Below are 16486 nucleotides of genomic sequence, written 5' to 3' on the forward strand. Positions count from 1 at the left end.
ACGCCAGGCCGGACCGATGTGGCAGAAGCGAGCTTTCACCTGCTCCCCCAGCCAGGTCTAGAAGCCGTGCGGGTGCAGGACGTCGGGGCTGCTCTGAGCTACTGCAGCCTTCGGGGCCAGGCAAACTGCAGCCTCACCGCACCCCTGGCATATATAAAGAGCTTTGCTAGAGCAAGCAAGTGCAGAATAAATAAATTGCAGAAAAATATATATATATTCTGTGTATTCTACAGCATTTGCTTCCTTTCCCAGCAGAAAGAAAATCACCAAATAGAGTATGTGCCCGGAGTCCGATCGCACTCTATTACAGCTGAGGTTTCGCCGGAGAAGCATCAGAAGGAACAGATGAAAAAAGAGCACTTTACACAGATACGCTTTAAATGAAGGCAAGGGCAAACAAGAAATACAACTAAAGGTGGTTCTAAAATTTAAGTTTTATTGCAACAGAAAGACATCCGCAGTAACTCTGCTTGTTGACACTATCAACTGCTGCAGGGGAATAAACAACTGCCCGGGATGCAGAACCACAGGGTAGGGAAAAAACGCTGTTTGAAATAACCTCGGAAGATTGAGGGCACTGCTTTTAGCAAGAGAATAGAAAACATTCCCTTCAATGCCTCGCATGAAAAGGGCTCCAAGTTTTGACCATTTTCTCATTCTGACCATTCCTTCCTGTCCCTCTTTTAGAAAGGCAGCAACTTGGTTGGATCAGAAGTGCCAGCAGCCAGAGAATAAAATCTTGCCACTTTTACCCGCAGGGTTTTGACTGGTTTTGGATGAACAACTGCAAATACAACACCAGACCATTAAACCCCCAGTTTGACCGACCTAGACCCCAAAAAGGAAGAACTGTTCAGCCATAACCTAGTTTTAGTGCCCCGACCAGCACAGCGACCATGTGGCAAAGCTCTGACAACAAGCACGCTGCGTGTCAACATGTCCCAGAGCTGATAAGCTCACAGGAAAATAATTCTGAAAGCATCAACACGGATGAGCCCTTGTCCATTCTGCACCTGAAAGCATCAGGTGATGCCTTGCTTTCTGCTGTACTGCACCCAGGGTGGTAGCCCCTTACCCACAGGCTCCCCCGTTCCGTTTGGGATGCAGAGGGTTTTAGTGAAGGTACGAAGAGCACAGGTGTTTGCTGACTACTTCAGTGCTGAAAAAGATTTAAAAATTATATTTCGTAGCAGTCCATTGACAGCTTTAACACCATAACATACAATCCAAACACATGCCAAGAGGAATTGTGGTCAGCTGTAACACACCCTGGCTTATTTTGGAACATTTCATTTTAGAGTGCCCTTTGTGAAATCTTTCTGTTAGTGATTATTTACTCAAAAAAAAAAATCTATAAGATGTGGAAGTGGCTAGCTGACAGGTTGGAACTGAAATCACTCACCACACGTGCATGGGGTAGGAAAAACTGTTCAGTGGATAGCAGGAATTGGCCAACAGAAGGAAGCTGGCATTAAGCACAAAGGTGTGAACGAACAGATCACCAGCACCAGGGATTTTGGCTCCCAGAGCAGGAGAGCTTCATAAATCCCTACTCGTGCTTCGCACACAATTATCTCCCCAGCACAGAAGCCTCGAAGTAAAGGACAAAATAAGAGAGTCGATGCAATTTTCACACTATCAGCTTTTGGGATGTTTTTTTCCCTCCTTTATTGAAACTTGCACCCTTATCTCCAAAGCCTCCCAGCTGCCACGGGATTACACGCAGACAACACGCCACCTCCCTCCAGCAGGAAAAACACCCTGCAAAACTAAGAGTTAAGCTTCCACAGCAGACGTAGAAGCTGAAATATATCTTTTTAAACTTCTTATGTTCGACCTACAATGGGAACCTCCGTTTCCACTACAGGTTCAGCAGGGAGATAAGCACAGAAGTTAGAACAGAGCAAAAGTAAGCAGACCTAGCCCTTATCTGACCAGATGACCTTGAGTACCGTACTGCTAGCCACAGCTTTTGTCCCTCTGCATGTCAGGCCTTTTTTTTTTATTTTTTTTTAAACCCAGCGCATCCATTTCACTGAGCTCTGAAATACGCTGGGAAAAAGCATCTCTACCCCAGGCCTGTTTCTGCACTGAATCCCCTCAAAATAAAGCTCTCCAACAAACGATTTAAAGGACACAGCATAAAGCTTGGCTACAAAAATTGCAATTGTAAAGCCAAGAAGAGCTAAATAAACAAGAGTTGCGTGAGGCATATGTTTTCCTAATACCTTACATTTCTGTCCTCCTATACCTTCACCACCCTTTAAAAGTGGTGCAGTACCCAAATGCTTTTAGATACGAAACTTCTTGGCTAGGCACAACGGGACTCAACCACCAGTGTCTGCTGAATTCAGCTCTCAAAAGGGCCTCGCTTCTGGGAAAGGCCTCTCCCTGCTGTCCTGCAAAAGAACAGCAACCAGTAAAAACACCCATCTGAGATATTAGCAGGATATAAAACAACAAGGTGCTGGCACCTGACCCTTCCAACAAACAATTCCAGGGCCTCTGCCACCCTCCCCACTCAGACAGAACACCCACTTGCACGGCAGCCGTTCCTCCAAAACTCTGCAGGAAGCAGCAAAACCATCCCCAGCCATTTAAGCTGCATCCCACAGGTGGTTTCCCCACGTACTAGGCTAATTGCAAAGCTCTAACACTTTGAGGACAATCTGAAAAGTACTTTTCTCTATGCCCTTTTGGAGTAAGTTTTAAGGTCCCTTTTTCCCCTGTGGAAATCAGAAGTCGGAGCCTGACACCAGAAAGGCATTTTAAACACACAGCCTGTTGGCTCCCGGGAAGTCTGAGGACGTTCACTCCCTTTCAAGGTACCCAAGGCACCTTGCTACGTACAGGCTGCCAAGCCGCAGACTTTCCTCTTCACACGATCCTTGGAAATTCAGGTTCAGAGAACGTACGGGAGGTTACCAGAATGCCACAGGCAGGAAGAGGGAATCACCAAGCGCTGCAAACACACACCGCGTACAGCAAACGAGTCTGCCACGAAGGTACGAGCCAAGCAAGACACTGCTCTGTCACCGAGAACAAGACCCAAGGACAGCCCAAGAGAAACCCATTTTTAGCCGGAGTCCTGGCAGGTCTGCTTGCTTTCTGATCCCGTTACTCAGAAGGGGAGCAGACATCCTTTCTCCCTCTCCCGCACCAAAATGCCACAGAAGCCACCCTGCCTGGGAGCAGCTGCCTCTGCGTGCACATCGGTCACCTCCTATGACCCATCAATGATCCACTCACCAGAGGCGTGCTGCAGAAGGTGCAGGAGCCCAGATCAAGGCTCTAGCATTCACCTGGAAAAGTCCTTTTTGATGCAGTTCATATATTTAAGAGTACACACACACCCCCCAAGAAAAAAAAAAAATCCAACCAAGTCCTTCAAAAGCAACACGAGTCATTTCCCCCAGCGGTGGTACAGATTTCTTACTCTCGTATTAGCTCAGGTCCCAGTGTCTTTGAGAGCAGTCACGGTGATTGATCAGGAAAGTCTTCCTTGCCTTGAATTATTTAGCTATTAATAACTAAGCACAGGAAACCACAGCTCAGGGTTTGTGTAATGGCTCTCACGAGAGCTGAATTTAGCCAATTTGATTACCAGTCTTAAGTGCAAAATTAAACTTTGGGAGAGTTCAAATGTCAAGCCAGGGATGCCAGGCCAACACACGAAGCAAGAACTGAGATTGCGTTTTTTTTTTTTCCTTCTGCCCCCTCCCTGCTTAAAGCAGAAGCAATATTCAGAAAAGGCTACAGCACAGGCCAGGAGTAAAAGCTGACCTGTATGTACCAGATCAAGACGGGTCAGGCATGCTACAGCATTAAACATTGCCAGTGAAAGCTCTGCCATCACCTCCAGAGAAGCGCTAGGTGTACCTGCCTCTGCGCCCCACCTGACTCTCAGCCAGCAAGTCTCATCACAGACTGCCAGGGTGGCGAGGTGAACCTCTCTCCACGGAGCACTTGCCAACGATTCTTCTCATCCCACAAATACCAACAAAAAAAAGAACATTCAACAGGCAGCGGACAACTCACTGCACAAAAATGTAGGCACTGGGCTCCCGGAACGCGCGCAGAGAGCATTTCTCAACACACTTGTTTCTAGCGCGGAAGATCGGCTGCTATGCTGTGGTGTTTGACCCGCGGCTGGCAGCTCTGGATATTTTGACATATTTCAGCTCAGACTCATGTTGTGTGCCCAGGGAAACCCAGTATATTCTTACAAGTATAGTGAATTTAAGAACAGCAAAATCGGAGTAAGCGAGCAGAGCTAAGTTACAGAAATATTTGATACTCCACCTCCTTCGTGTGTCAACGCGAGGCTCCTCAACCCACCCTACAAACACAACAGCGACCACACAACACGTACTCCCATCAATTTTTGGACAGCCCTGCTTTAGCTGAACGGAGGCGTCCCACTTAACCTGTGGCTGATCAGAGGAACGCTGCACGGTGTGACGCTTCAAACACATTCACAGAAAGGTTTCAACATGCTACAACCGACCAGCAAGGGACCGATGATCTCCTCGCACATCGGTCATCGCAACATTATTCAGCGGCGAGCAGGCAATAACATTATCAGACACCCTGAGATGTTTTTGCAACGAGAGGCCTTCGGTTACAGATGACCAGGTCAAGACAAACACAGCTGCAACCCCCCTCAATTTAACCGCATCGAGCAGATAACCCTGGGCTAACAGCGGAGCTCCCAGACATCGCACGCCGTCAAGGCCACGGGGCTTTGTGCGCCACCGAGAGAAGCGACGCGTGGCTTCACCTGGGGGGCAGCTAGCACGCAGCTCGCCTACTGCTGTACTTCTAGGACAGAAATGAGCAGACGAAGTGCAAACCGGCTCGTGAGCTCTTCGGGGAAGGCGCAGGGTGTTCCTCTAGAGCAGCCAGCGCCTCCGTACGTTTGCTGCAGACTGCGCAGAACAGGATTTGCTGCCACACTGATTCACCAGCGAGCCGCAAGCGACGGTACGCCACTCAGGTCCCATCAGGAGGTCCTAGGGCCTGCCTTAGTTCCTGCAAAGTTTCCCAGCTAAATGAGAAAAGCGAGCCTGGGAAACAGAAGGGGATTCTGCCTACCTGGCCTGTAACATTGGAAAGAACAAGGTCAGTCTGCCGGCACTGGTGCTAGCACGTAGCTGTGTCACACCTTGCTGCAGCACAGGGACTGGGCAACCTGCTCAGGGATGGAACCAACGCCTGCCACAGACACGGGACAAGAAATGCGAAATGCAAGCAGCAGGGACAGCAGCAGCCCCTTGCTTCTGAAGCCACTTTCCCCAGAGCGCAGCACTGGGGGGACGCCAGACCCCGCGTGCGAGGCTGGGACACCCCAGCCCCTGCACAAGGGCGTTGATTAAAGCGGGTCTCACCTCTCACACTGGAAGCTGCCATTTCACCGCTGCGCAAACCCTCAGACTGCTTGGGACGCCCCTTACCTCTCCCTCCAGGAGGAGGGGAACCAGACCCCGCACGGGGCCTGCTGGGGGCTAACCCAAAGGCACCTTATCAATAAAAACCTTCACGATGGCCCCTTCCTGCACCCTGGGGAGGGCAGAGGAGGGGGGCCGCGGGGCCGAGACACGGCGGGGGGGGGGGGGGGGGAGGGACCCGGTACCACGGTGAGGGGCCCGGTGTCACCCAGAGGGGCCCGGTACCACGGCGAGGGGCCCGGTGCCACCCACGGCTGCCCCCAGCCGGCCCCGGGTGCCACCGAGCGGGCCCTGCCCCGAGCCCCGGGGACGCCCCCGGCCCGGCGGTTACCTGCCGGACCCGGTGCAGGGCATCGGCGAACCCCTCGGCCTTGATCCCCACGGGCGCCGCGCTCTGCCCCTGCGCCAGCTCCGCCATGACCCGCGCCCCGCTGCCGCCGCCTCCGCCTCCACCGCCGCCGCCGCCGCCGCCGTCCCGCCCGGGGACCCGCACCCGGAAAGGGAAAGAGCCCCCCGCTTCCGGCGGAAGTGGGGCGGGAACCGGGGCGGGAGCGGGGCGGGGAACCGGGGATCGGGGGGCGGCGGGGAGGGGGGGGGGGGGGGGAGAAGGGGGCGGGGGGGTGGTGCTGGGGCACGGCGCGGCGCTGGGCATGGGGTCGGTCCCGGTACCGGTCCCGGTTCTGGTGCCGGTCCCGGTACCGATTGCAGGCACCGTGTGGATGCCCGCCCGTCCGCCCGCCCGTTTCCACGCGTGTCACGAGGAGCGGGGCCGTGTCCCCGTGTCGCCGGGCTCTGCAGCGGGCCGGGGGTGGCGCAAGGAGCAGCCTGCGGCCCCCTCGGGGGCACGGAGCCCCAAAGCCCCACAGAGCCCCTACAGTTCCACAGAGCCACCACAAACCCACAGAGTCCCCCGAAGAGCCCCTACAGAGCCACCCACCCACCCACAGAGCCCCCAGAGACCCCACAGAGCCCCCACAGTCCCACAGACCCCTCACAGAACCACAGAGCCACCCACTCACCCACAAGGCCCCACAGACCCGCAGAGCCGTCCACCCATCCACAAGCGCACCACAGAGCAACAGAGCCCCCACAGACCCCCCACTGACCCACAGAGCCAGCCCAGACCCACAGCCCCCCCCCAGGCTCACAGAGTCCCCCACAGAGCCCCAACAGTCCCACAGAGCCCCCCACAGAGTCCCCCAAAGAGCCCCTACAGAGCCACCCGCCTACCCACAGAGCCCCCACAGACACCCCACAGAGTCACCCACCCATGCACAGAGCCACTGCAGAGCCCCCACAGAGCCACCTGTGGCGTGGGCAGGGCTGGAGGCAGCTCACGGATCGCCCACCAGCCCCCCCCCAGGGCACAACGCTTCCCCCCGTGGAGGCCGCCCAGAGCCCCGTCCTTGGGGACTTCCAGGAATGGGGTGCCCACAGCCACCCTGGCAGCCTGTGGCACGGCCCTGCCACCCTCACCACACAGAATTCCTTCCCTGTGCCACCTCAACCCTTGGGTACCTTAAAGCCATACCCTTTGTCCTGTCACTACACCCCCTGACCAAGAGACCCTCCCCAGCTTTCCTGCAGCCCTCTGTAGCCACTGGAAGGCCACCATGAGGTCTCCCCGGAGCCTTCTCCAGTCTGAACACCCCCAGCTCCCTCAGGTGTCTTCACACATGTGCCCCAGCCCCTGAGCATCCTTGTGGCCTCTGGACCCGCTCCAACAGCTCCACGTCCTGCTGCAGGCCGCAGAGCTGAGCACAGTGCTCCAGACACGGCCAACTAATCCCAGGGCTGGTTTCCCAAGGCTGCCGGGCCAGAGCATTAAACTCAAGACTCAAACTATGACCCAAATGACGCAAGTGCTGTGTTTCTCCTCCTCGGCTGGTTTTCGCTCTTGCCGGTGTTGTGCGCAGTGTCCTCACCCACACGGAGGACTCGCTGGGGCTGACGAAACCACCCGGTGCCCCTCCAAGTTGGTACTCGCACGAGTACCAACATTTCCTCTTCTCGGATCATTGCAGGTCTCATTCTTAAGCAAAATGACTGTTTCGGGAACAGGAGCATGGCTTGATGGGGGGGTGGATTTAAAACAACCAGATGTGTGCGTCTGCATCACCTCAGCATCACCAACATCTTTCAGCCACGATGAAGGCAATTTCTCCAGCCACTCCAGAGAACACCCACCCAGGGCTTTGCGTCTCCCTTTCTTACAAGCAGGCAGGTACTTCACCGCTTTGCTGGAGAGCGTGGGGCAGGCAGAGAGGCCAAGCCCAGGCAGAAGATGCAATGTGGTTTTCCCAGGGAAATTCCCAGGGAGCAGAGCATCAGCTCCAAGGAGCATCGAGACACAAGCCCAGCTTCCCCCGGCTTTGGGCACCATTCGGGGCCAGTTCCCAGCCCACCGCTGTCCCACTTGGACCAGCACCAGTCTGCTCTTCTGGGCCACTACTCTGCGTCATGGGGGCCTGCTCCGCAGGAAAACCACTCCAAAGCTGGGTGCCCTGCTTGGGTCTGGCTGTGGGAGCCGGGTTTTGGCAGTGCCAGCACCCAGCAAGGGGTGTGGGTGCCTTCTGGAGCTGCCTCGGCTCACCCCGGCTCTAAGGGTGCCAGGAGGGTGCAGCCGAGCCCCTGCGCTGGATGTGGCCGCAGAAGGGAGTAAGATGGAGCCAGGCGAGGCGGTCAGAAGACATCAGACAGCCATTGAAAAGGAGGAAATTACAGGCCTTAAACACTCCCAGAAACAAATTTTTGATGTAAATCTTCCTTTTGAGGAAAAAAAAAAAAAAAAAAACGGAAAAAGAAAGGAGTGATTCTACGCCTCCATCATCCTTCTCCCCCCGCCATCCCCACTCCTAAGACACACACACCTTCACACACGCACACACACTGAAATTAGTTGTGACAGCTGAAATTCTCTTCTCATCGGACGACATTTGACAGGGTACTTAAAAAAGGAGGGGAGAAAAAAAAAGAAGAAGAAAAGGGAAAGTGGTTTGGTGTTGCATGTGGGAGGCGGAGGGGGGTGATGAGGTGGGGGATTTCAAGTGATACAAGGCGCATAATTCAGGCTTCTTGGATTGCAAAAGCTCCTCTTACCTAAAGGGCCTGCTGCCTTTATTTTTATCCAAATGGCTCAATTACTGCAAAGCCCCACAGAGAAAATTATGGATGTTTGCCTCTATTTTTCTCCCCTTGTCTCGACAACTGTAGATATTTTGTTTTCCTTCTTTCCATCTCTCTCTCTCTCTTTTTTTTTTTTTTTTCCTTTTGGTGCTGGTGGGTGCGGGGGTGGGAGGTGGCCAGGGACCGGGATGGGGGCTGGATGCGGGGGACGCGTGGCGAGGGACGGGGTGCTGCGCGTGGTGGCCCTGCCACCATCACCCAACTTGTTCCTCTCCCCTTCTCCCACCCGTCACCTCGCACCTTTTGCTCCTCGTGTCCCCCTCATTCTCTCCCTCGCTCTCGCCCTGTTTCCCACCCTTCTCCTTTCCTCCAGCCCTCTCCCCCTTCCTTCTCCCCCCACCTCTCCCTCCTCTCCTTCCCCCGACACCCCCTCCCTGTGCCTCTCAAAGCCACCATAATAGCAGCTTGTTTGGCACTTCACTTGGTCTCAATGAGAAAATTCCCCCCTCTCCCTCTTTTTGCCTTCGTTATTTCCAAACCCTGCAATAGCTCCTTTGCTCAGGGCTGCGGGAAGTGCCCATTTTTCAACGTTTTTCTTTGGCTTATGTTTGTCATCCTCTGAATTACCGCACCGGGGAGTCCAGTCAGCCCGACACCGGGCCCTGCTATTCACGCCTCTCCTGCTCCTTGAGATCATGTAGGGAGAAATTAGTTATTTATTTCGAGTACCACTGCAGTGCACTTCCCGGCAGAAGTGTTTGTCTGGATCCCTGCAGGAGCAGGAGGCTCCGCAGGGATTGATGGCTCCGGCCAGAGCTGTGGCCAGGGCAGGGCAGGGGACGTGTCCCCGCGGCCAGGAGGGGATGGAGAGGGTCCCCCCCACGCCGAGATGCTTCCCTGAGGCTCCTCCTAGAGCAGATGCTCCCTGTGGGTCCCGCGAGCTTCCAGGCCACCTTGTCCCACGAGGACACCTTATTGCCGTGGTGTTTTTCCTCAGGGTGTGACGGGTCGCAGGAGCGTGTGTGGCTGGGGGAGCATCGCACCCCAAGTGGGAATGACCACAGCAGCCCACGGGACTCTGCTGGGCGCTGAAAGGCCAGGCAGGTTTGGCTGTTGGAGGAAAAACCTTGCTCCAGCACAGCCTGTGGTCAGCGGACCCGGTGCCCAGCCCGGCTCGCTGGGTGCAGACTTGCTCTGGGTGCGCAGGAAAGGATGCACCAGAGGCACCGCCCCATGTCACCATCACATTATGCTAACCCACCGTAACAAATCCACCAAGGCAAGGATTTTTCCTGCTGTGGCAAGGCCTGGAGGTAGCAAGTCCCAGCCTAGCACGTGTGCGGGTCCGCAGACACCTGGGCTGCAGGGGTGGCACCGCCACCAGCCGCAGCAGCATCGGGACAAGGGCCCAGCCAAGCCCGGGAGCTGCAGCTTTAAAGAACGACGAGAAGCAGCGGGAGGACGAAAACGCCAAATTGGCCCAGTAGGTAGACCTGCTATTTAAGTGCAGTGGAGAAGTGAGCGCGAGGAATTACAGGAGAAATGATAGTGCCCTGACAGCTGCCATTTCCCACCGCCAGCCTCCCCTAATGGAGTCCTAATGTAGTGGTGGGCTCCTCGCTGACAGCCCAGCCCCAGCCAGGGCTTGTCTTTGTGCTGGTGACAGATGGGACAGTCCGGCAACAAACCTGTAATCCTCTGATTTCTGCCGCCTCCGCTTAACCCTTTCTTCCCCCGACACCCGCTCGCTGCCCAGGTGGGCGGCTGATGGGGACCCACCACCACCCTGCTGCAGGGTGCCAGGTCCCTGCATCCCGGAGGACACAAATCAAGGATTTAGGGAGGGGGAAGCAGCCTGCGGGTCCCTCCCCATCATTTGGTGGCTGCTGGCAGGTGGCAGGGCTCAGCCTGGGTACCAAAGCAAGGCAGAGCTGACTGTGATGTGGCTCCCCGTGGGGAAAGCAAAAAGGCAGAGCCCATCCTGGCCAGGTTCCCCATCCTGGCCGGGTTCCCTGTCCTGGCTGGGTTCCCCATCCTGGCCGGGCTCCCCGTGCTGCTGTGCCCGTGTGACATTTAAGCGTGCAGGTGAGCCGGGGCAGGTGTGCTCTGCAGCTCTGTGCCCCCTGGGGGGGCTCCAGGCTGCCTGCCCAGCGCAGTGGCCAGGGGCTGTGCCACCAGCCGCAGGGGATGCCGAGGAGGTGGCAGCAGGAAACGCTGCCAAAGTTTCCTGGCAGGAAAATAAATGCTAGTCCGTGAGCTTGTCTTGCAGCTCCGAGGGAAAAGCAGGTTTGCTGGAGGATGCTGTGACACAGAGGACACGGGCAGAGGCATGCTCTCTCCCCTGGGGATGCAAAGGACAGATGAAACACCTGCCGACCTCTTCTCCCCCCATCTCACCACCAGGATGGGCCCAAACGGATCCCCGGGGAGGGATTTTTGGATGCTTCATTAGGCAAAAGGTCAAGCCCCTCCACCTCCATCCCGGCACAGAGCATCTCTCTAACATCCACCTCCGTCATGCACCGGGCAGAAACTCTGCAGCCCTGCAAGGTCCCAGCTCTCCCCTCACCTCTTCACCGAGCCCCCTGCTGTGTCCCTGCCCGATTTGCTGCTGGGGGAAGGAGTTGGGACAAGGAAGGGCTCTGCTTGCCCCTCCTGCTGTCACATGCAGGGGGATCCCAAGCTCAGCCCTGCTCCACTTGCACTCCCATCCCTTGGGCAGCCCCCTGGGACCTGGCCGTGGACACAGCAGATAGAAAACCCCCATCCCAAACCCCTCACCTATGGGAGAGAGGCTGAGCCCACGGGGATGATCCCGGGGATGCTAGGGGCCTCGGACACCCCCTGCCCCGCAGGGAGCCCGGCGCTCCGGCAGCATCCGAGCCTCCCCGGCAGGAGAGCGAGCTGCAGCGTGCGCAGGTACTCGGCACAATTAGCCAACAAGTGGCTGTTTTGTGAGGGATTGTTGCTGATGTGTTTTAAGTGGCTTTCTGAGTGGAAAATGTTAGGCGCTGGAGAGGCCGGCAGACAAAGGGGGGGATGCATTAGGTTTTATTGGTCTGGTTTGCACACATCTGACATCACTCTATTAAGCAAGTTCTGCCCGGCTTTGGGGAAAATGAAAAATAAAACGAGGAGAAAAAAAAAAAAAAAGGGGCCGAGGGCGCGGGGCGGGGGGAGCGCAAGCGATTCAAACAGGCAAGTGGGGGCTTAATAGCAGGAGACACTGGAGCAAACTGTGTCAACCAGATGGGACCCGGGTGCTGCGGGAGGAGAGGGGAATTAGCCAACCCGCGCTTTGTTCCAGCAGAAAGCGCGGCCCTCTCCCCCCAGGAGCTGCCTACGTGTGATATAATACAGCCCCTTTCAGCCGCTAAGCTGGCCAAGGACAAAAGTCACCGATAAATAGCGAGAGGGAGAGGCTGAAAGCAAAAGGCAGAGCTGCCAAGAGCCCCGCTCTCTCCTCGGGCCGCCCGGCGCGTGCGCGGCCCGCGGGCAGCTCCAGGGACTTGTGCCGGGGCTGGAGGTGACACCAGGGGACGAGGCTGGGCGGGGACATGGTGCATTTAGTGGGGCCACTGTGGCTGTCCCCGTTTTCTCTGCCTTGGTTCCCAGCCGGGGATGTAAGACTGGGGACCTCGTCCCAGCACCGGTGGCCCTGTCCAAGGCTGGCGCCTGGGGACACTCAGCCAACGCGTGCGTCCTGTCCGAGCACCCAACCCCTGGCACCAATAAAATGGTAAAAGCACCAAATCTGGCACCCAGCCCCAGAACACACAGGGGCTGCGGCCCCAGCCCCGTCTTTCTCTGCAGCCTCGTGCTTGTAACCATGGCCCCAGCGCCACATTTCTCCCTGCTCTGCGACACGAGGAGCCTTTTCCCCTCCCGTCCCCCTTCTGGCACCTGGACGCATCTCACTGGGAGCCGCAGACATTTACTGGGGTAAGGAGACCCCAAAAGCCCCAGTCTGAGCTGAAAGCCATGGCCAGGTGGGGCGGGGGGACAAGCACTAAACCAGCCACAGCATCGTGCAAACAAGCAGGGCCCCAGCCCCTGCACCCGGAGGGGTCTCACGGAAATATTGATCGCGATAGGACCCGGGCGAGGCGCTGGGTGCGAGGGGGGGGGTCAGGGAGCAGCGGCTCAGCTGGCAGCCCCTGCGCGTGGTGTGAGGGGACCGGGATGGGCGAGGGGAGCGCTGGGGGCCTGGGGATGCCCCACGCGATGCCGAGGGGCTGAGGCCAAAGTGCTTTCGCCAAGGGGAGGTAAAACAAATCGATGAGGGGCCGCCGTGACACGCTGACCCTGGCGCTTTAACGCCTGCCAGTAAATGTGAGCAGGGCTGGGGGCGCGGAGGCAGATGGCCGGGTAGGGGGGGGTGCGAGGGGACACTTGCTGGTGGGACGAGGAAGGGGAGAGTGCTTCCAAATCGGGTGAAGACCCCCAGGGAGGGGAGCCCAGATGCCAGCATGGGGATGGGTGATGCCCCTGCCAGCACCAAGGTGCCCCCCGCAGCCGAGCGTCGCTCCCAGAGTGGTCCCTGCTCCTGTGCACATGCCATGCTCCAGCTGGGGGGGGGGGGAACAGGGGGCACCCATAAGGTTTCTCCAAGCCCATTGCTGAGGGGAAACGTCCCCCCAAAGAGCCATGCTGAGGGCTGGGACAGGTCTCAGTTTCCAGCCCTCACCTCACCGCTCCCACCTGCTGAAGCGAGGGCAGGAAGGCACCAACGGCCGCGGATCCTGTTACCGGTGGCCAACAAAACCTACCTGTCCCTTCCCAGCCCCTCTCCCACCGCCCTTCCCCGGGGGGGGGGGGGGGGGGACCCGAGGGCCCCCCCCCCTGCCCGCCACGATCAAGTGACCAGATGGACACCGGCCTCGCGCAGCGGCTCCTCTGTGGGTCCCTTGTCTCCCCGGAGCCAGCTGAGCTTTGACGCCCTGTCCCCCCGGGGCAGCCTTTTGTCACGGGGGCGCAGAAGGGCCCCCCGTGTCCCTCTGATCCCCGCCGCGCCCCCCCCCCAGCAGCATAAAGCTGGCTTTCAGGGACCCCCGCGCCGGCGTTGGGAAACTCCCGGGGAAGGAGCAAGGGCGCTTCTTGTTAAACGGGGAGACAAAGCCACCTTGTTAAGGGGTTTACAAAGGCGACCATCTCCCCCCTCGCCTGGGAAGCCAGCGGCCGGCGGCTCCCAACCGCACCGGGGGGATGCCTTTCCCTTGGACAGATATAAATGCTTCAGAGCCGTGCTGGGCTGCAGCTGGGGGCACCTTTCGCACCCCCCCCCCCTGTAACCATTTGGAGCTGAATCTCCGAAGGAAAACGGGGACCGAATACCCGTCAGGTGGGCTCGCTGGGTTCTCCCACAAACACACTGCTGCTGGTGGTGGCTGTGCCGCAGGGAGCAGCATCCTCGGTGCCGCGAGGCTGGCGCCTGCCCCAAACTACAGGGTGTGTGGTAGCACAAGGGGATTTTCTCACCTCCTTTACAAAAGGTGGGCCGAGGACCCCCCCCAAGCCGCTTTGCAGATGGGGAGATGGAGCCCCAGCAGGTGACAGGGACGGCGTCCCACGGGACAGCCCAGCAGTCCCCGGCCCATCACCGATGACCTCCCCACTTCCCTCCAGCAAAATGCCGTCCCTTTTGCTCTCAGGGACAGGAGGATCGCATTTTCCACCTAATGAAACACATTTTAAGCAAGATCTCAGCAGCACGGGTGCGCTGCCCACCCCCAGAGTTTTCTCCTAACCCCCGTTTGTTCTCACTGTCTTCTGTAAGAGGCAACCTCTGCTCCGAACAGAGTCAGCCGGACCTTTGGCACAGCCTGCGTGGGACCTTCCCCTGCTCCTGCAGCACGGGGAGCAGCGAGGGGCAGCTCAGCCCCCCCCCGGACCCCCTCCCTTTGCAATTCGGGGGGCTCTGCACGTCGCAGCCACGTCCAGCCCCCCCAGGACACGCTGCCCCAACCTGCACATTGTTCGGGGTTGTTCTTAGCAACGCTTGCTCTAAAATCCACATGCATATTAAACCTTAAACCCGGTAATTACCTCTACCTCCAGAGAAACGGGAAAATTGATTTTACCATAGTGATGCAGCAGGCTGCAATAGCCGTCCTTGGCTGGTCAGCTTTTAAAATCCAGGTCTGCATGGGGACGGGCAAAGATTGCCCTTGAGAAAAGACCTGCCCCGGGCTGGCTCCAGCCCCTCCATCCCTGCCTTCCCCTCCTGCTTCCCCCCAGCCCCACGGGGCCGTGCTGGAGCGAGCTGCCCGCGCACACACCTGCTAGCAGTCCCCGGGGATGAGCAAATCCCTGTGGGGTGAGCCCTGCCGGGCAGCGAGCGCGTTGCCAAAAAAGCCAAATTAACAGCAAGGAGCTCTCTCGCCCCTGCTTTTCCCTGCGGCACATGCTCGCCTCCCACCTACGCTTGCAGGTGGTGCTTAGGGGGGATCTCATCCCTCCCGGCATCGTCCCCACAACCTCCTCCCTGGGGAAATGACATCCCTGGGCAGGGGAGCTGGAGGAGATGGCACCTTCTCTGCCTTCAACAAGCAAACCTGCACCGCCGTGGCCAGCCGTGCCATGATCCCGAGGGCAGTGCTGCCACCCTGGCTGCAGGTTGCTCTCCCAGGAGCCCCGGGCCACCTCCCACGGGGCTCTGCCGGGCTCAGGGCAGCTGTCCCTTGCCGTGACCGGCAGTAAATTGGACGGCTGCAGCTTTAAAGAGCTGTGCCTGCTCCTTGGCTTGCTGCAGGGCTGGTGGCAGCCGGGAGAGCTGAGGACACCTGCGGAGATCCTGTACAGCTGGGGAAGATTAGCCTTTTCCACTAGACGAGACCCATTACCATGTTCCAATATACCATCACTTCCGCTAGGAGAGCCTGCAGATGAGATATCGATTGCGGTGACCCCAGACGAGCCCTTCCCTGGAGCCTGGCAGGGTTGTGGAGCAGCCCCACGGCACGGCACTGCGTGGCACGGCCCCTGGCGGCTGGCACCCGTGCAGGATGGAAGGAGCAGAGGGCGAAGCTGGGGTGTCCGAAATATCATCCCCTAATGCTTCTGCTGGGGAGCTCACAGGTGGTTTGGGTGCATCCTGCCGCTCCCCCTGTGCTTTTTCCTGCTGTTGGGCACGGCCACGTGGCCCCACGGGAGCCTGATGCTGCTTGGCCCCAGCGGGGAGGGGAGATTCTGGGAAGCTACACGGAGAAACCACAAAAACATGGGAATTGGAAGGGCTAATGGTGGTTTAAGTGGTGCAGTAATTAAACATGGTGTTGGGCTTGGAGCATCCTAGCACAGCAGCCCCACAAGGCAGCACCCAGCGGAAAGGGCAGGCACTTGCTGGCTGCAGTCTTCTATCCCACTCCTTTCACCCCAAAAAGACTTGTACCAGGCTTGACCTGGCTTTTCAGCAACACCGAGCTCTGCTTTACCTGCACGCTGCGTTTCCCTCCCTCCCCTGCCACCGGGGACCTGCTGCCCAAGGAGCACCCAGGGGAGGTCACAGCCCCAGGACCTCACCTCCGCCAGCAGAAAGCTGTGGGATGCAGCATCCCCCCTCCGCGCTCCGCAGGGGTCGGACAGGCTCCAGCAGCCCAGAAAACCATTTCTCCCCCTCTCCTGACAGCCCTCCGCTGCTTTCTCCTCCCAAGATGGTAGCTGCCAGTAATAGCAGGGAAAGTAACATCCAAGCTGGGAAAATAACATGTTATTTTCCCAGCGGTGATGTCAGAGCTTGTCACGCTCGCCGGCTCGGCAGCGGGGCGGGCAGGGCACGCCTGGACGTCCCCACGCGGCCACCGGGCCTGGCTGTCCCCCTGGGGCTGCAAAAAGCCTTGTCCCCTCGGGGGGCAGCTCTGCCCTCGTTGCCTGCCATGGGATGGGGCTGCCCCATGCCCCTGAACGTGTCAGGG

At 58.0% G+C, this 16486-nt stretch overlaps 1 protein-coding gene across 5 annotated transcripts in view; it reads right to left on the reverse strand.

The window, feature by feature from the left end:
- Nucleotides 1-5939, reverse strand: part of FUBP3 (far upstream element binding protein 3) — a 40232-nt gene extending 34293 nt beyond the window's left edge. For 4 of the 5 annotated variants that reach the window (XM_066980623.1, XM_066980621.1, XM_066980620.1 and 1 more), the window contains exon 1: nt 5779-5939. In XM_066980623.1, coding sequence (XP_066836724.1) covers nt 5779-5865 — 87 coding nt within the window. In that variant the 5' untranslated portion in view covers nt 5866-5939. The remainder of the gene's footprint in view (nt 1-5778) is intronic. The other variant, XM_066980619.1, reaches the window with a different exon arrangement.
- Between the last annotated feature and the right edge of the window lie 10547 nt (nt 5940-16486).

The sequence above is a fragment of the Anser cygnoides genome, chromosome 20, assembly GCF_040182565.1.
Source record: "Anser cygnoides isolate HZ-2024a breed goose chromosome 20, Taihu_goose_T2T_genome, whole genome shotgun sequence".
NCBI lineage: Eukaryota > Metazoa > Chordata > Aves > Anseriformes > Anatidae > Anser > Anser cygnoides.